Genomic DNA, 20,117 nt, shown 5'->3' with positions numbered 1-20,117 from the left:
CCAGTTAACTCTTACATTCACATGAAAATATATTGAAATTGCAACACTCAAATACATGCATCCTAGCCAACATCTCCTAAACACATATAGCTAACAGCAATCCATCGCATCAAAATAACTCGTTCACCATGCCAATCCGATCCGAACCAATCAGGAAACTAAAATGTAACTATCACATGGGAGGGGAGGTCGGGGATTCGCTTACCCTTGCTGGCGCTGATGAGGAAGTAACCATCGGGTGTGACGGAGCTGTAGAAGAGATCCACCACCGGCCGTGAGTCACCGAGGCACACCAGCGGGATCGCCACCTTCTTCTCCAGTGAGATACTCATACTAATGTTACAAAAAAGGCAGACAACCCACAACACCCACTTGTGCACTTAATTGTCATTTTCTTAACTGAAATGATGCATTGGTACTAAATTTAAAACCTAAGATGTTCCATATTCGAAACTGAATACAATAATGGCCCGTAGGTTCAGATTTCTATTCAAAACTGTAGTAAGACCACATAGCACTTGCCTATATTACAGTACTGCAAAAACTTACCCCACAACATTTACGAAGCAATCGTTGCCCGAAGTGATCACCCTCATAACACCTTCCATTTTGACTGGCCTACAGGAATTGTTGAAAGAAAACACTGCAAGATTCATTTCCCCTTGGTGTGCCCAGCAGTTGCCGCTACACGATCATTGCCACCATGGAGGAGTGGAAGTTGCTGTACGGGTCTCACGACCGCTTTACCACCACGAACCCTCTATGCACCTGCTCCTCCGTCGTTGACACCACCATGGCTGAGGTGGTCGACAACAATGGAGATCGACTTGGTTCGGCCGACAGGTCGCGGCGCAAGGAGGCAACAAACAAGTCCTTGTCAATGGCGCCATTCACGACCAGCAGTGCGCGGCTGGACGAGCCTTGGTCGTCGCCTGCAGGAGACGAGTAGTAGGATGAGGATGCGACGTCGGTGCTGTTGCAGGTGGAGCAGAGCAGCGAGCTCGGGCGGAACATCCGCGCCAGCCGGTGTCCTGGAGGCGACTGCTGCTTCTCCCGTCGACGACAGGCGAAGATGATGTTTACAGAGGGCCTCAATGAGTCGGCGTCAACTGGATCTAGCAGGACACGGACTCCCAGGCCCCGCACCCACTCCGCCACGATGGCCGGGGAAGCGAGCGCCGGGGTCCGGGGAAGCGAGCGCCGTGGCGAGCATCGCGGACGCAGGGCAGAGAGGGAGATGGATGGCGGCGGTTGCGCGGGGGCGGGCGGGGGCACGACCTCGCATCTCCAACCTCGGGGGCGGGGATCGGGCGCCGGGGACCGGGGAAGCGAGCGCCGTGGCGAGCATCGCGGACGCAGGGCAGAGAGGGAGATGGATGGCGGCGGTTGCGCGGGGGCGGGCGGGGGCACGACCTCGCATCTCCAACCTCGGGGGCGGGGATCGGGCGGTGGGATCGGACGACTGGCGGCGGTGGGGGATCGAGCGGCTGGTGATCGAACGGTTGAAATTGCAGAACAATGGAATGGACGGTTGAGGTTGCAGGATGGCAGAACGGCAGAACGGCAGGAGGCAGACTACTATTACATTCTTAATAGGTAGTATAGATTTAGTTCGCTAAATCATTAGAATGAAATGTGTAGCTGTATAGCATGTTAATCCAGTGTATATCCCTAAAAATCGTGATCGAAATATCTGTGATTTCCGGATTAAAAAAAAGAGAAGAAAAGGAAATCAAAAAGAAAATATCCACGGATCAATTCTAATCCCACCGCTGTCCCTGTCTCTTTCTTATCCCCTGCCCAGATTTTTTTCGTTACAGCGTTTCTATCTTCTCCCCTACGCGCTCTGTTCTCTACCGTTTAGGCTTGCTCCGGCGTTGATTTTTTCTGCGTTGTTCTTATCCTGCGCCGCCCAACTCAAGCATAAAACTCAGCCGCGCCCATCTTCTGCTCGCACGGACCGCGCCTCCTTCCCCCTGCTGTAGCTCGCGCCCTGCTCTTCTGCTCGTTTCTTCTCGCGCGAAGCTCCCTCCCATGGCGTCAATCTCGCTGTTCGGCAGTTCTCTGGAAGCCGTACCCTGCTCGCCCAGCTCGCGAAACCCTCTGCGCGCGGACCTCTCTCATCCCCATGGCGTCTTCCCCTGCTGGTTCGCCGGCGCCCGAGCTCCCTCTGCCCGTCAATTGCCTCAGCCCGGGAGTTCGTCTGCTTTCCCCGCTCGTCCTTCCCTCAAAATCGCCTGACCGCGCGACCTCCATGGAGCTCCCTTCAGTTCTTCGCAATTCGTGGCCGCGTCCCTCAGCTCGCTCTCCCATGCCGCACCCAGCCCCTGCTCTGCTCGCCGTGGAGCTCGCCTCCGACCCCTGCTTGCCGCGTTCCTGCGCGCCGTCGCCTTGCTGCGTGCGTCGTGGTTTTCTTCCTCTGCGCGCCAGGCTGTTCCGGAGCTTCCTTTGCTCCATTCCTTGGTTGCGTGTCGAGCCCCTCGCGCAGGCCGCGAGCTGTCTGTTCGCCGTAGTCGGAGCCGTTCTCAGTTGCTCGCCGTCGAAGCTCCCCTGTTGGCTGCGTCCTGCATGTCCTGCATGCGCTCACTCCTCATCCATCGGTTTCTGGCGGGTTTACCTTTAGCGTCGAGTCGTCAAACCCGTCATCCTCTGCTCAAACCCACCTCGTCAGCTCGCTCCAGACATAATCCTGTCGTCGTTCTGTGCGTCGGGTGAATACGAAGCTAGCCGAGTAATATTCATCGAGTGCGTGACCAAAAAGCTCGAACCAGTCGTCAATCGTCTCAACAACAACCGTATCCACGACTCCCACCGTTCCAATAATTTTGCCGCATCGCCCTTCAAATCCGAGACCTCGTCCGTAGGATCGTCGTTGACCTCGCAACTTCAGCTCGAGTTAATTATGGTAAGTTGATTTATTATTCCCGGCAACTAAATAAATGGTAGGATTAAATAGAAAAATTTATTGCGATGATTCTCTTGTTTATTACTCGATGTAGAGATTAAGTTAAATTTTAGGGTTATGCGATAAATATATTGGTAAATATATATAATACACAGGTTAACCGGTAAATTAGTTTAGCAAGTTGATGAAAGTTCTTCTATCAAATTTTATAAGTGTTAGGTGCCCGAGAATTTTGAAGTTAAAAGTTATAAGTCGTTTAGTGTGTTCTCTAGACTAGGTATGATAATTTATGTGTTGGTCGATCTCATGCTTGGAATGGATGTTGATTGCTACCTTGACTGTTTAGCTAGGTTGTAAGAACATGATTGTCGCAAGTAACAATACATCGATAATTAGTGTTCGTAATGTCTCGTCATTAAATAGGTTATTTCTCTTTTGCGTAGCATCGTAATATCTAGTGTTATTGTTCCTTATATGCATTCATATGCATAATGCATTTCATTCAGGACGATAAATAATCGCGTGATGCGGAAAAGATGACCCAAGTCGACCCCAAGCGCGGGCTAATCTGCAAGCTGAAGCTGATGAATCAATCTGAAGATGGTTAAATCAAACAAGTGCTCGGTCGAAGAATACTCGTCAAGCGGACATCACCTAACAACACTAACCTAGTGTTACTCAGGCAAGCCCCGGTGCATGCAACCCCTTTCCTTGTGTTTTTAAATAATTTTCGCCCACTTTAAGTCTAGTGAAATGTGCATTAGGTTCATAGGAGTTGCTTGAAACCCTTTGATGCATTGCTTTCCTTGATATTCATACCTTTATAGATACTTCTGTGAAGTATCAAACTATGATTTACAAAAATGCTTAGCCTTGCTTAGATCTTGTGGATAGAGGTTGTCCTCAGTCTAACCCGGGAGAGGATGGCTTCTACCTGCAAGAATATTTTCATTCGGAGCAATAGTGGGATCTTACTGCAAAGTTCCCTGTGATGCTCTTTCAATCCTAAGGAACAGACACAATCCTAAGGATGGAAATAATTAAATTGAGACTTGGGTTAGGAACAGGTGATGTTCTACCCAGGTTGGTTAAGGATTAATGCGTATGTAGGCGTGCTGACCGAGGACCCTTTAACTGGTCACATGCCTCGTCATGGGTAAGCCTTGCCTCGGGCAGACTAAGGCCAGAATAAGATAACACGAAATGGGCGTGGAGCGGTGGCGAGAGTAGTGTGTACCCTCCGTGGCAAGAGGCTGGACGGTGGTGTATCTGTGCTCTCGGTTTGCGTGAACCTGATCTGGTCTTAAGAACCCCGGTGGCGGGTTAACATATGCAAGGGTTAAGTGCTACATATGTCGTGTGATTGGAGATCCTGAGCTGAGTATAATCGATTCGGATCGCCGTACCTTCGCGGTTATGAAGACTTGGTCACTTTTCTACAACCTAAAGTCAGGATGTGAACACTATGGATAAAAATGATGTTGTATTGATGAGATGTTGAAATTAGACTAGATGCAAATAGAGTCTATTAATACTTAATATGGCGTTAAAAGATTGAAAGTAAGGACTCACTTTAGTAAGCTACTTCTGCAAAAATATAAGTTGATTTTTGCTAAAGCCTCTCCTTGACTCCTATTTATCCAGCATACCCTTGAGAGTCTTTTCTTTAGTCGGGTAAGACTTGCTGAGTAATTCCATACTCAGGGTTTTATTCTCTGGAACATTGCTAGGATGCCATCACGTCAAGGGCCCACGATGAGTTGTAGACATTGTTACACATATCTAATCGTTCAGCTTGGGAAAGAACCGAGTCATATTATTCATCTATCACAGTGATGAGGATGTATGCCACCAGTTCTTTATCTTCATCGATCAATCGTTATTCGAGCTCGTGACATTTGCAAACTCTTTTTTTTCTCTCTCTCTCTACGTACTGGAGCACGACTCATCGCTCCAATGCTTCAACGAAATTTATATTAGGGCATGTACAGTGGTGTTTAATGTGGAGGCGCTTAAGGTGTTTAAGGGGGTTATTTGTAAAAAAATCTTAAAGCTGTCTATCCGTGAAGAGACGCATCTGGCTCATAAACCAAGTAGCAACAGACGCCTCACTTCCAACTGTACGAATTTGTCGTCTGTTCTATCGATCTGATGCTATATAAATACATTTAATTCTGTATTTATTAATAGGCTATGTTTATAGACATTCCATTGTACAATAGAGTCTCTTAGTTATCTCCTGTGTTTGGAGAACCGTTTTGGTGTCTCTCCACTGTACATGCCCTTACATCTCCAGAAACCGTAAGCAAGAAACATGTGCAATTGATTAACGGGCCGTTTGGATCCCTTCATTTTAGAGGAATTGGAATTCACTCAATAAAGTAACTTATTTAGTTTGGAATTTGACATTCCACCACTTTCCAAAGTTCAGATATAAGTCTATATCAAATTCATGGGGTGGAGGATGGGAAATAATTTTATATATTAGTAGAATTTGTTTCTACTCTGTAACTTAAGTGACACTCTTCGTTTCACTTCTTTATAGTAAAAATGTAGCACATAAATATCTCCAGCATCTTGCTAATAATAGTATACAAAAATATTTTATATAAAATATAATTAGTTTAATTGATATATGTCTAAATTATTATTATTAGAATGGAATTCAATTCCAATGATCCAAACGGGGCGTAATTGTAATTGTAAAGTGCACGGACGATCTCCATTTATAAATCTGCAGTCACCATCCATATTCCATCCGGACTCCCGCCCGTCTCGGATCCAGGTCCAGGGACGCCGCCCTGCACCCGCGCCATGCCGACGCTCGGCATCGCGCGGCTGCTGGACGCCTCCTTCCGGCGCCGCTTCGCCGCGGCGGGCCTCGTCGAGGCCTCCGTCCCGCTGGACGGCGGCGCGACCACGGTGCACTGCTGGCGCTTCCCGCCGAGCGCCGACGACGGCGGCGGCGAGGACGCCCGCCCCGTCCTGGTGCTCCTGCACGGCTTTGGGCCCCCGGCGACGTGGCAGTGGCGGCGCCAGGTGGGCCCGCTCTCGCGCCGGTTCCGGCTCATCGTCCCGGACCTGCTCTTCTTCGGCGGCTCGTCCACGTCGTCGGCGCCCGGCGTCTCCGAGGCCCAGCAGGCGGAGGCGGTGGCGAAGGTCGTGGCGGCTGTGGCGCCGGCGCCGGCGCGCGTGTCGGTGGCCGGCACCAGCTACGGCGGGTTCGTGGCGTACCACGTGGCCCGGCTGCTGGGCCCCGGCGCCGTGGAGCGGGTGGTGGTCGCCAGCTCCGACCTGCTCAAGGCCGACGCCGACGACCAAGCCTTGCTCCGCCGCGCCGGCGCCGAGCGCGTCGAGGACGTCATGCTGCCGCGCTCCCCGGACCGGCTGCGGCGGCTGGTGCAGCTCGCCTACCACCGCCCGCGCCGCTTCACGCCGGGGTTCGTGCTCCGCGACCTCATCCAGGTGAACAGCACAACTCCTCCTTGATCTCGATCCCTCCTACGGTCCTACCTTCATAGTTCATCCATGCCTGAATTTCTACACTTTACAAAATTCAAAAAAAAAAAGCAATAGAAGATGTGAATCAGATCGTTCGCGTGCTCGTGGTGTTGCGTTGCGTTGGGACCGAGTCCTTCCTTGCGCAATCTGGCTTGCCGCTCGGTTGCCTTGCATCGGAGTCGGAGGAGTGTCGCATTCATGCATGGCCAGATGGCCTGGGCCTGGCAACGTCGCCTGGCAATGGCGTGGCCCTGGATCGGATTCTTTCCGGTGTTTTAAATAGCGAAAAAATGAATTTATTCACAAGCTTCCAAAAATTGCAAATATTAAGATATATCGGGATATCTCGAACTAAACGGCGTAACTTTTCGTTGCTAAAAAGGATATATTAAGATATATCAACCGCTATAGCCGGCCATTTAAAACCTTGATTCTTTCTGACGCCATGTTTCTCGTCCTCGGATCTTCGTATCCCGGGTTTCCCAACTGCCGCTCTGAATCGCCACCAACTCCCAGCGGCCGCGCTTACCTACGTACAAGTAGGTGTGGTCAGATTAGAGTCGAGCTCATTGTATTGGCTCGGCTGCCATAATTTTGGTATGCTACCCCATCGCAATATCTTTGCAAGAACAGCCACTGCACATGTTCAGTATCAGTCTTAACTCTTGAGAAAGGACCACGGTCCTTGCATTGCACATCAGCGGGTTCTGGATTCAGTTGGAGCTTCTAAGCTGAGAGTAGCCAACGTCGACAATGGAAGGCCTACTTGTTAGCACGACACATAATCTTTAATGCGAAGGTAAACCTGAAGTGTTTATAGAACACCGTCTTTAGATGGTGGTTTACAAGAGGAGTAATAATTGTGATGCAGCACAAAATCCTAATTACAAGCTCGACGATCCAAGGCTCCCCGGCGGCGGTGAATCCGGGTCGTGCCCAAAGTCGGATTTCCTAGTAGGGTTTATTTGTTTTAATCTTAATTTATATGGATTCGAGGGGATTTAGTGGATTTAAATCCATAGCGAGTCAAAATTTTCTCTAATCTCTCTTAATCCCCTTAGATACTCGGGAAAATATCATATACAATCACTTATCCTGGTGCAAGCATACAATCAAGCGATCTGGTGCATCCGATCTAGATCTAATGATGACTGTTATTTTATATTTAACCCCTTCCACCTAAAACATAGTACCTATTTTACTTTTAACCCTTTCCATATGAAACTGTTAGATCTAGATTGGATGCTCTGGATAGTTTGATTGCACGCTTGCACCAAAATAAGTGATTGCACAGGATATGTCCTCTAGATACTCATAGGATGGGCGAACAAGGCCTTAATGTCAATAAAGTACTGAACTGCAGTTTTATCTGTGAATTAACACCAACACTCTACCGCAGTATCTGTACAGCGACAAAGTAGAAGAGAAGAAGGAGCTGATCAAGGGGATAACGCTCGGTAACAAAGACAAATTCCAGCTTACGCCTCTCCCCCAGGTCTGTCTTGCTAGAAACATAGCTACAGCGACGCATTGCCATGCCATATCTGATATTACCTGTCCATCCTTCAGCAAGTTCTTGTGTTATGGGGAGAGCACGATCAGATATTCCCTGTCGAGAAGGCATTTGAAGTGGCAAGGTCAGTGCATGCTGTTCTCACCTGTACAGAGCATGGTTTCACTTTCACGTGTGTCATTCAAAACTTATTACGGAAGGTAAAATGCAAATGCAGGGAACTTGGCGCAAATGCTAGGTTGGAGGTGCTCGAGGACACCGGCCACATGCCCCAGGAAGAGGATCCGAAGCGGTTCAACGAGGCCATCCTCAACTTCTTGCTTCCAGCTCCAGAGTCGTCTTTGTAACGCGATGTGGGAGCTACTCAGGCCCAAGGATCACCGGGAGAGTTCATAATTTAAGATGTATCCTGCCTGATTGATGCAGTTATTTGTTGGCTCGATATCACTTCCAAGGTTGATGGAATTAGTAATTAAATATGTTATTATGGGGATTGCTATTTATCTGTCAACAGATTTCTTCCCCCAATGAATGCTTGCATCTGTCATTTCTTATGCTATCTAGTACTCCCCTACATGATTACCCACTATCATGACAGAAACAAAACAAAGTTAGATGATGTACTTTGTATATGCAAAGTAATCTAGCTAAAATTAGGCACAAGTGTGTATTCAAACCGTGTTTGTTGGCTCCAAACCCACATGCACATCCACCTAGCTCATAGAAAACACGTATCTTTATAATTTATACTATATACTTAAATGTAAATAGTAACCGTAGCAATGTACGAGCAACTAACTAGTAGTGCTTTGATTATGGCTTCCACTTGTTTTTTAGCATGTCTCTATAAACAACACGGAGACTGATTTCCAATTTCAACCTGTGCCCTTCACATACCTGATAACCAAAGCCAAGAGATATTAAAGTTAGCAACAATAAATATCCTTCGTCAAACAACTACAGCCACTCTTGTATATTTTGGTTCAATTGGTATCTTTAATTTCTAGTAGTGACGTTCTTTATTTTAATTGATGTATATTGATACACGAATATCCACAAGAATTATGATAAACCTGTAATATTATTCAGTCTGTTCCATAATTCAATGTTCCTGGACAGGACTAGCAGCTGCAACTGAAAGAATTATCAATTGTTACCGAAGCCAAGGTTTTCAACAGCTGATTACTTTTCATGAAACCATGTATGATGTATGACGTATGTTACGCACTCAAGCGAAATGACATGTTCAGACATCATTTATAATCAAAAGAGCTCATTGTTCTTACACTCGATCCCCCCACCCCACCTAAACCTGTAATCAGAGGCTCGCAGGCGTCGCCGCATCTGCGGCAGCTGGCCCGACGACGAAATCCACGACCAACACCTTGTCCAGCAACGGCCTGACCGCGGTCTTGGCCTCCTCGACATTGTCGTCCCCATGCACGGCGTCCAGCTCCTCCACGCTGTCGAACACCGCCACCATCCCGAACTGGTACCCCTTGGCCTGCGCGGGGGAGTTCTCCCCGAAGCTCACCTTGGAGCCTTTGGCGTCCCCGGCGGCCTGGGACGCCACTACCACCTTCTCCATGAGCTGCACGACCTCCACCCCTTCCTTCACCTTCGCCAGCGTGAAGCGCACGGCGCTGCCAGGGGTCACGGGGGACGGCCGGACTAGACATTTTTGTTAATGGGTTCAGGATTCAGGAACATACGTATAACTATAAATCATAATAATATTACATATAGCTATTATATAAATTAAAACATACCAACTAAATAGAATCCTGCAATCATATATTTGCATGTTTCAAAAAAAAGCACTTTGATGTTGTGCAATGTATATGTAGTTTCCTCATTCCTGATATAATTAAACAAAAAACATGTTACTTTCATGAGTTTTGAACATTTGATCATGCACAATTAATTGAAAACTATATATACTCACACGTTAAAGCTTCCCACTTCGAAATTTCATCTTCTTAAAAAGATCAATCATCTCATCATTACTAATGGTTGAAAACATATCTTTCTCCACATAGCATATTAGGCAATCACTCATGAACTGATCACCCATCTTATTTCTCAACTTTTTCTTTACAACATTCATAGCTGAAAAACACCTTTCCACTTATGATGTGGCAACCGGCAATATTAGTACTAGCTTTAGAAGTTGATAGACCAATGAAAAAGTAATATGCTTATTCGTTTGCACCATTAATTTAGTTAGATCAACAATCCCATCCAAATTGTCAAACCTTCTATCTGCTCTCACATTGTCAATGTATATAACAAGTTCAAGGCTTAGATCATCCAATTTATTTGAATCAAAATCATCTAGATAAAACTCAGCAAGCCTTACTAAGGTTTCTCTATCAAATGCGAGAAATGAGTTCTTTGGGTTAAAAGCAGCCATGTGACCCAACAATGCAGAATTTACCTCATTAAAACGGTCATCGAACTCTTGAAGTTGCCAATCAATAACATAATTAAGAACTTCTATTTGGTAATGGTGCAAGTTTGTCTTATTGGATTTCTTTCGTGGTGCATGCCTATTGACATATTCGTCATGCATATTTTCCCTTTCAATGTGATGTTCATCGCAGAATAAATGTACCTTCTCCATGAGTGAGTTCCATCCATTCTTCTTTTTTGTAAGATCAGTTTGTCTATCAAAAGAAACCTCAATTGACTGATTTTGATTCATCAAAGCATCACATCTTTTTACCGCAACATTATGAAAACTGCTAGCATTACCCTTGCCCACTGAGTATCTAATCTGCATTTCTTGTTCCAACCATTAATTGCAAATGCATCATTCCCAGCTTGTCCCTCATTACAATCTCTAAAAAGGTAGCAGCATAAACAAAAGGCCTTTATGAACCTTGTCACTATATTCAAGCCAACCACCATATTCTTTAAACCATTCTGAATTAAATCTTCGACGGTCACTTCCAATGTCTCTATATGGATACTCAAAATTAGGTGGTGGTCTATAAGGTCCTCTAGTTAAATATCTTCTCCTAATCTCATCTTGCTTCTTAGGATTTTTAGTGTACTCTGTAATTCTCTTCCGATCAACTGGGTCATAAGGCAATTCATCTAAATCAATTTCTCTTTGATATTGGGCAGAAGACTTTGGAACGCTAGCAGCAACATTTGCTTGCTTCAATCTAAGGACCGATCTTGAAGTATTTGTTGTATTATCATCTAAATCTGATGATCTATTTCTTTTTCTGAAAATAATGTTCCATGAGATGCCCTAGATTATTCAAGGTTTACATGGAAAAAAATCAGAGTATCAAACTCAGACCAATTTCAAACTTAAAGCCCTAATCTGGAATGAGTCTACGAGAGCTGATTAGTAGATAAGGTGATTTAAACAATTAAACAGAGGGATCACACCTGATTTTAGGAAATCATAAGCAGCTAGGTGGTACTGGAGTGGCAACAGTCAACGACGGAAGGAAGAAAATAAGCGGCGTCCGATGATGAACCAGAACCAAGAAGTTGAAGCGACGAAAACTGGAGAGGAGCGAGACTGCGAGAGGGTGCGGTCACCTCCGGTTGAAAAACTGAATTTACTTGGGCTGCATAACTAGTGGCCTATTAACCTATTAAATTATATGAATGTATGTCGGAGTGGCCGAGTGGGCTTAGCTTTTGCAGCCCAAGCAGGACTGACCGACATACCCATAGGTCAATGGGTTCACGACTAAACTTTTGTTGGGTTCAAACAAATAAACTATATACTAATCATTAATTTAGAAAAAAATATTGGTGTCAGTTGAACCCAATGGTTATTATGCAGCTCCGCCACTGGGCCGGACGGGAGCGGCGTGACGTTGACCCAGTCGACACGGTGATGTCGAGCGTGTTGCGGAGGATGTGGCACTCGACGCACGTAGCCTGCAAACGGGGTGGATGTAAGCGGTTATTTTAGGTGGGTTTAAAAATAGATTTATTTTGGTGGGTTGTGAAGAGTTTTGATTGTGAATAAATTGGATTGGGTGGATTTATTTTGTATTGTGGATTAAAATGATTGATACCCATGAGTATAGATGTGTTTGCATAGGCGTGGACTTCCATGAATCTCCACCCATCCGTAGACCGCATGACTGTATTCGAGTGGACTCTCAACTTAGTCCTAAGTCCCAACATACACAACTTAACCCTAACTCCCTAAGTCTTCAACCGTGCATAGGGATGGCAATGTGTACGGGTATGGGTAAATAACCGCGGATAATTATCCATTGGATATGGGTATGGTGGAATTTGGTATCCGCGGGTACAGTTATGGATATAATAAGGTATCCGCGGATATTTTTTTCGCGGGTATGGATATCCAGTATCCATACCCGTTACCCAATGGATACCTAACATGTCGGCCATCCGGATTTATATATTTTCATATATTCTTATTTTTCAATTTTTATCCATAACATGTTGTTTGGTGCTGAAATTGTCATTTAATGCTATTGGAATGATAATTATTTTAAAATGTAATAAAATTGTTGTTTGGTGTTTAATGCTAAATTTGTAGTGGGCGGGCGGGTAACAGATATCCACTGGATAGCGGATACCCGGTGGGTACGGGTATGGATACAAATCCATACCCACGAACGCTTACGGGTACGGGTATGAGTTGAGTTTTGTCTCGCGGGTATGGATTCGCGAACTATATATCCGTGTACTACCCGCCCGATTGCCATCCCTACCCGTGCACCGGCGGCCGCATCCTGCTTCCTGCCCCGGTGGCTGGAGTCTCCCTCTCCCCAAGTCTTTACCTTGACGGACGGAGCTCCCGTAGCTCCTGCTGACGACCGACGCTAATTAGACACTTTCACACTTAGACGTCGACGTCCCCTGTCCTCTAGCGCGCGCTCTTGCGTACGAAGCGAACACACTGCTGTCCCAGGGACCGTTTACACGTGGTTCTTTTCTTTTCACTTCCAGGGAGATTTATGCGTCGTTCGGTGTGCTTCTGATGCTACCTAGATGTGCCTTCCACTGTTACTAGCTTCGAGCTTGATCAAATACCCTTTCCACTGCTGCTAGTTTATGTTTCTTGCTAAAATGATTATTGTTCATTAAGGATCTTTAACAGATGTTTTTTTATTCTCTCGAGACCTAAATGTTCATCGACCAAATTTGTTTTTGTATCAGTGTATAATATTATTGTCACTATTTTTTATATCACGGACTATTTTTATATGTCATTGAAACTAACTATAAAGTTGTCACTGTGTATCAATGTATGTGTATGCAGTTGACTTGATATGAGATAATAAGCTGAACCCACGGGGTTTCTATGGGTTTCCACCCAATTACGGGTTGGTTTGGGATCAATAATATTATTGGATTGGTTGGTTTAATTCCCTTCTTATATTTTTAGGTAAGTGTGTGATGGATATTAAAGTTACTAGATTAGATATGGTTCGATTTTTTGCCATTAGCATGCCTACCTTCACGACATGTCCACCCAGCTATTTTATATTCTATACTCAAACATAAATGAAAATTATAGTAACATACCTGCACCTAACTTAGTCAAAACATACAAGCTGGTATAAGTGCGACGAAAATGGACACAACATATTGCTAAATAGCTCGATGATTCGAGTCGGACATTGTTCTAACCAATAAAATTCACATCGGTGTCCAATACAAGTTATCTACTATCCGAACTGCCAATAAATAATTTCTACTACCTGTGGTCCCTAATTCAATCTAAACTTTCAACCTACAACAAATTATCGTATGCAACTCTCTGATCTTTAACCTCTTGAAATGGTCTCGTACTCTTCTCCCACTTAAGTATACGAAACCATTTTGGCATGCAGTTTTCTTGCCGAAATATGGTCTGGAAATTTTGACGCCAGTGAAGTATGATATGGACTCCTACTGTGCGAAATGATTTGCTAGAAATCTGAATGATATATACAAATCAAACTCGAATGGGTAATCGGAGTTCTGCATAGGGGGCACTCAGGCTTCTCATTGCACCACTCCATTATGCAATTCCTGCATGGTATGTGATCAGTTGACAAAGCGTTCAGGGATGAATACATTCAGTTTTTATCTGTCAAGACTCAGTACATGATCATTGTAAAAAACAACTTTTACCAGCAGAAAACATGTCCACAGGTTGTGGCAGTAGGATTTTGCCGGATGCTGAGACAAAGGGTGCATTTGCTCTTGCCATTGGAGGTCTGAACATTAGACATTAAGTACAGTGTAAGCATTACACAAATACATGAATAAAGTAATAGCATGAATACAGCAATAGTAAACTAAACCAGTATAGTTGAAGAGTAGTGGTTGAAAGCATATGTAACTATATCTGTAATCTTTAAATGTAACATTTGTGGACTAATGGCTCGTTTCAGAGACAAATTGGTCTGCCATGTGTGCATAAAGAACTACATGGTGTATAACCCTGTTTGGCTCTGTAAATATCTAGCTTCGTTAATGGAGTATCATACAATTATCCAAAGTAGTGTGCTACAAGCCTACAAAGATAGCCAAATACTCAAATTTTATTTGTCAAAGCAAATACCTCTGAATGAGAAGCTATATCTGCAGCTTTACCACTGCGGATGTCACTGATGATATTTCCATCTTCATTTAGAACAGGGATGCCCCGACCTGGTTTAACATGTACCAGGACAAAAAAAGAAACAAACAGTTAAGTATCTGCATTACGTTAATAGCAAGTAACTCTAAGATTCAGCATAATACAAATTAAGTACAAGAGAGAGCACCTGTAGTCGATGGATAGCCTCCAGATGATATTTGATTAATGGAACTAGCTATTGACGATATATTACTTCTTCGGAGTCTTTCAGCTCCAAGAATACACAACTGAATCAACAGAAAAATACCCAAGATCTGATACCTGCAAAAGGTTGTGAGAATTTGAATCTTTCAAAAGGGAAACAGCTTACAGGAATATGATAAAGGAATTGAATCTGCAAATTCATTTGTTAATATGTAAATTCATGACATCATAACCATTTAATTTGTTTTGTATCATGTGAAATTTGTTGTACCAAATAAAGTGGATAAGCAAATAGGTAAAACATTACCTAGGTCTCTGATTCATTGGCTTGCCAATGAATACATAGCGAATACCAGCTGCTCGCTTTGGCAAATGATAATACAGACCTGCAACAAAGGGGAGTATACCAAAAAAATGTCACATGGATAAAAGTATAGTGCATATATATGTGAGGTAAGAAAATAATAGACCCAGTGCTGGCGGCTCCCACATGAACATATATGTGAGGTAATAAATTAGAAATATTATCAGGTCTAACAATCAATGACACCATACTAGTTAAGCTTGTGGTACACTATTATGTTGATGCATTGAACAAATGAATTTGGTTGTCAAACTAAGACCATATGAACTGTCCTGATATGCAGCAAATTTTGACAGTGCATCACACGACTCCTTGAAATGCTATGTTCCCTTATGACTACCAGATTTTATAAGACTCAGTCCATGCATTCCCATTTGCCTACTAGCTCACAGCAGTTCAAGTTTTTATTAGTTTAGGTGATCACCAAGCAGGATGCAAAAACAGAACTCTTCAGTTTTTACCCTCCCCATAAAAAACACAATCTACTGGGTCCTCAATCATATACTCCCTCTGTCCCAAATAAGTGCACTTCTAGCATTCAAAATTTGTTCCATCGTAAGTGCTTGGGCCACCTAGCACTAGTAACTATTGCTATTTTCTCCATTTCCAAAGCACAATACATGTTGATTGTTGATATAGCTTTCATACCTTCAAAATAGAAGAACATTAGATTTGTCCGGATAGCCAACTGTATAAAATCTTGAGCATATGGCAGCATCTAAGAACAAAAAGTAGATAGCATAGACGTATTAGGCAAGAGAACCATTTTGTCTATGAGTGAATCTAAGGAGGTTCCCACTGATAAAATACAGATAAAAAGTAGCAGCTAAGAAAAGTTCTTACTGAAGGCCATTTCTGAAGAACCCATTGCCACAAGGCATGAACTCGGCCTCTGAACCCTGACAGAGCAGAAACACTTAAGCTTCTTGAAGGAATGTCACTATTTGTGGTGGATTGTGCAATGTCACTACTAGAATTATCACTTTCAGGATGGTCATCAAACTGAGATTCGTTGAGTACAATACTACGGGCAACAATTCTGGAGCTGTTAAAAACATTATGGATAGAAGAATAAAATCTAATCAGCCTTTTTTCCTGCAAGAATATAATGGTTGAAGGAGTATGAAAAAACCATAAGTTCCAAACCTGATCCGTTCAGCAAGGTAGGGCACAGTAGTTTGGTACAAAATGAATAGAATCCGCCTAGCAGGAGTAGGTGGAAGTCCATGCAAGGTTGCAACCTGAATAGTTTAATTACAACATGGGCAGCATCAATATAGTAGTATAGAATTGTTGCGAAACTCTTTTATGGGCCACAAATTTGTACAATATGGAACAATTTATTATTATTATTTCACTAGCTATTATATTAAGTCTTCTCTTATCGTTTACTTTGTTGTAATGTTTATTTAATTCAAGTGAATCCTGAGTAAAAAGTCAACTAACTTAATCCAACTTGTTAGCCGTGTAATTACCCCTCACCCCTTTCCCTTTGTAATGGGTCTGGCCCAGTTAACTCAAGTCTATTAATACAACACCCAACCCTAATCCAGGGTTAGGATTTCCCACATGGTATCGGAGCTAGGTTCCACTTCTACTTCTCCCACCCTCCCTTCCTCACAGTCGCCGGCCGCCGCTGCACACCCGCCGGCGCCCTTGCCGTCGGCCCCTTCTCCCCTGTTGCCGGCGCCCCTGCCGCGGCCCCCTCCCCTTCTTCCCCGCCGCCGGCCCCCAAGCCGCAGCCACCTCCCTCCCAGCGCCGGCCCCAAGCCGCGGGCCGCCCCTCTCCTTTCCGCCACCGGCCCCACACAACTATTCTTAGTACTCAACACCTTTTGTTGGTGGACGTTGGATGCATGCTAGGAGAGGGAGAAAATTGGGCTACACCTCTCCTCGAGGGAAAATCTGTCCCCAAAACCATACTAGCAACACAGTTGCTCTATTGATTGGAGTATTAAGAGATATGCAACTGGAGTTTAGACGGTATAATAACCAGTTTCAGTTCAAGGGTTATGTGGTCTTCAACAAAAGTTTAAGGGGTTAAAACTTGCCTTGTCCCATGATCTCTATAGTTGCTATACAAAACAAAAAAAAATAGCACATGTCCAACAAATATGTACTGGAAAACCATAGAGGCAACTTGATGAAGCATAATAGGATTTGTAAATATAAAGCTACATAAACCATAATGCTGAATCAAATAGCTGAATAGAAGAAAAGAAAGAAAATAAAAAATAATGCTAAAGATGAAAAAGATGTAATGACCTGAGATATATCACAATATTCTTCACCAAGTGTTTGCTGGCCTGAACCAGTTGTTAGCAAGTAGTAAAGGGACTGACCAAGCAATTTTATCTGTGAAAGATCAAATCAATGTAAGTTGCCACATTTTATTACCCATACATCATAAAGCAGCTCTATGGAATAGAAATATGTCATTAAAGCAACAGAAAGGGCTCTGCAGTTGCGGTTATTTTATAGAATGCAAAAACCACCCTACTCTATAAAGATGGCATATGCTTCAAAAGACATTTACAAATTATACTGAATCAACCGAGCTGCATCAGTGAGCACGGAGTATTTGATACAACACCATAAGCAACAGTTGTGCTACACTGCTACCTCAAGAAACATTAGTTGCTTTCAATGTAATGCACGCTAGCTGCATTACAGGAATTTACCATATGTTTACAAATTCTAGGTACCCTCAGTATAAAATGGTTACCCAAATTCAAAGAATTGGAAGCAATGTGATTTACTCCAACTCCAAGTAAACAAATCTAGGTTTTCAAACTCAAGTTTGTGACAATTAGACCAAAGTGTGAAATATTCACATCTAACAACACCCAATACAACAGCCAATGAGAGAAAATGTTATAAGCCGGCATACAAAACCGATAGCCTCCATATAGGGCATGTTTGGTTCTCGGCTAACTACACTACAACTTGTCTAAGGTTAGTCGACTAAATTGAAGAATTAATCTTATACTGGAAAAGTTAGACAAATTGTGGCAAGTTAGGCAGCGAACTAAACAAGCACATATACTCTGTAACATTCATACCACATAAATGATATAAACCATTCATAATCACTCACTGCCAAAAAAAGGCCAAAACGTATTGACAGACAAAAAATTCATCAGGTAGAATCATATGGAGCATGCCAAAGGGGCTCTAGTGTAATGGTTAATGCTTTCGAGTAGCAACTCTAGGTCTCGAGTTCAATTCCCCTCTGGGGGCGAATTTCTGGCTTGGTTAAAAAAATCCCCTAGTTGTGCCTCGCCCACTCCTGGGTTACGTTTTACGCGTCACCCTTCGGATGGGCCATTGCAGAGTGGGCGGTGATAGCCCGCTACTGATGGGGGGCAGGTTTAAGGATTTTCTCGGCTAGGACCATGTTTCGGGTCCCCGATCTTTCTCTCCGCGGCCGAGTTTTCTTGAATCATATGAAGCATAGGTTCCAGTAAACAAACCAACTGCCACTGAGTAAGTAGAAGGACATGTTAAAGGAGGCAACCAGCTCTCACCTCATTCTGGTAAGCAACAGCAACCCTGGTACCTATATCATCACCGTTACAGAACAAAAAACCTCGAATCACAGTCAATTCCACAAGGGGAAGCTAATTTTAGGCAAACCGGAGAGTGCTCGCGTACCGAAGAGGTGCCGAAATGCGTCGCGGCATGCCTCCGTGACGTGGGCTGCGTAGCTATCGTCCTTCTCCGCCGCCCGCATGATCTCCGGCTGCGCCGCCCCGGGGAACCTCCGTGGCCGAGTGGGTGGGTTGCTCCCAGCGCCGGAGCTGGGGCCCGCATCGCCGGTGGGGGCGCCTGCTAGCATCTTTCCTCGCCCTGTGGACTCCGTACTACGCGATAGAGCTCCGTCCAGGGGAGCTTCGTGTTCGCACGCCTGCGCTGGGCTGGGCCGGGCCCGGCCGGGCGGTTATTAGGTCTGGGCATTCGGTTTATTAGGGTAATTCGGTTCGGTCTATTCGGGTTTGTGAAATTTCGGGTTCTAAAAAATGAGAACCGAAATTTCCAAAAATATTTTAGGAACCGAATCCGAATAGACTCACAATTTCGGTTCGGTCTATTCGGTCCACCGAATAGACCCGAATTGTAGAGAGACTAGTATATTTTGTTAAAATATAGACAACGAATAATTAATTGAAAGTACTATTACTACAACAAGTGACTATAAAAATTAGCATACAAAGATATATATACTATCGTTTAGATGATATCATTATTTCTAGCTAATAAGTTCATAAATCATATAATAATACCATCACATATTAAGAGCTTTTTTATATTTCGGGTTATTAGGTCTATTCGGGTTTTATAGGTTATGAACCAAACCCGAACCCATAACCCGAAATATAGCACATATAGGAACCGAACCCGAACCCGAAAACCCGAATAGACCAATAATTCGGTCTATTCGGGTTCGGTTCGGGTTCGGTTTTCGGTTTTAAAATGCCCACCCCTAGCGGTTATGATGAGAGTTTTGTACAAACGCCCCTGCTCTTGGTACCATTTAGTGTTTAATCTTATAATATCCCATGCCCGCGTTAAGGTATGTTTAAATGCAATAAAGCTAATAGTTAGTAGCTAAAATTAGTTTAGACATCAAACACACTGACTAATATTTCAGTTATTAACTATTTTTAGTAAATTAGTTAATATTTAGTTAGCTATTTAATTTCACTAACAATTTCTTAGGGAACGTATCATGTGCTCATGGAGCTCTTGTTCTCATATGATGACCATATCATGCTTGATGACCATATCATGCTTGATGTTGCTCATGAGGTTGTAACTGCAAACTTAAATTCATGTGAACCTCATTCTTGCACATGTGCGCATTTAGATAATATATCACCATGTGCTAACCCCTGTTGCTCAAAAGAAAGCAAATTTTTGAATGAGCATCAAGCTGCAGGATCAAACAAAAGGAACAAGAAAGCAAAGCAACTAAGGAGAAGACGCATTGCTCAACCTCCTCAAGATATCCACAGACGCGTGGTGAAGAAGCTTGAGACGGGAGAAATCGCAGCAA

At 44.0% G+C, this 20,117-nt stretch overlaps 3 protein-coding genes and 1 long non-coding RNA gene across 5 annotated transcripts; 2 read left to right on the top strand and 2 right to left on the bottom strand.

Moving 5' to 3' along the window:
* Nucleotides 1–1,905: 1,905 nt before the first annotated feature.
* Nucleotides 1,906–4,705, top strand: LOC100383328 (uncharacterized). Its single transcript, NR_160000.1, has 2 exons — nt 1,906–2,905; nt 3,412–4,705. It is a non-coding gene; the product is annotated as an uncharacterized lncRNA (long non-coding RNA).
* A 976-nt stretch (nt 4,706–5,681) lies between these two features.
* LOC100194292 (alpha/beta-Hydrolases superfamily protein) lies at nt 5,682–8,360 on the top strand. The gene is made up of 4 exons (NM_001139331.1): nt 5,682–6,370; nt 7,806–7,901; nt 7,976–8,043; nt 8,137–8,360. Exons 1-4 carry the CDS (start codon nt 5,720–5,722, stop codon nt 8,264–8,266), a joined length of 945 nt encoding a protein of 314 aa, NP_001132803.1. The 5' UTR covers nt 5,682–5,719; the 3' UTR covers nt 8,267–8,360.
* Nucleotides 8,361–8,482: 122 nt separating this feature from the next.
* On the bottom strand, nt 8,483–9,525 carry LOC103647835 (uncharacterized). The gene has a single exon (XM_023301701.2). The coding sequence runs from the start codon at nt 9,505–9,507 to the stop codon at nt 9,238–9,240; it is 270 nt and encodes an 89-aa protein (XP_023157469.1). The 5' UTR covers nt 9,508–9,525; the 3' UTR covers nt 8,483–9,237.
* Nucleotides 9,526–13,462: 3,937 nt separating this feature from the next.
* Nucleotides 13,463–18,993, bottom strand: LOC100274236 (uncharacterized). Of its 2 annotated transcripts, NM_001148606.1 has the most exons (12): nt 18,716–18,965; nt 18,589–18,620; nt 17,327–17,416; nt 16,208–16,302; nt 16,045–16,106; nt 15,905–15,960; nt 15,710–15,779; nt 15,005–15,083; nt 14,681–14,814; nt 14,476–14,564; nt 14,043–14,128; nt 13,488–13,940 (listed from the first exon to the last, which is right to left on the bottom strand). In NM_001148606.1, the coding sequence occupies exons 1-12, from the start codon at nt 18,897–18,899 to the stop codon at nt 13,838–13,840; spliced, it is 1,080 nt and encodes a 359-aa protein (NP_001142078.1). In that variant the 5' UTR covers nt 18,900–18,965; the 3' UTR covers nt 13,488–13,837. The 2 variants fall into 2 exon arrangements, with proteins under 2 accessions (XP_008667600.1, NP_001142078.1); XM_008669378.3 differs by having other exon boundaries at nt 13,463–13,940; nt 15,905–16,106; nt 18,716–18,993.
* Nucleotides 18,994–20,117: the final 1,124 nt, after the last annotated feature.

The sequence above is a fragment of the Zea mays genome, chromosome 2 (assembly GCF_902167145.1).
Source record: "Zea mays cultivar B73 chromosome 2, Zm-B73-REFERENCE-NAM-5.0, whole genome shotgun sequence".
Classification (NCBI taxonomy): Eukaryota; Viridiplantae; Streptophyta; class Magnoliopsida; order Poales; family Poaceae; genus Zea; species Zea mays.
The sequence above is the reverse complement of the archived record's forward strand: the minus strand, read 5'-3'. Positions and strand labels throughout refer to the sequence as shown.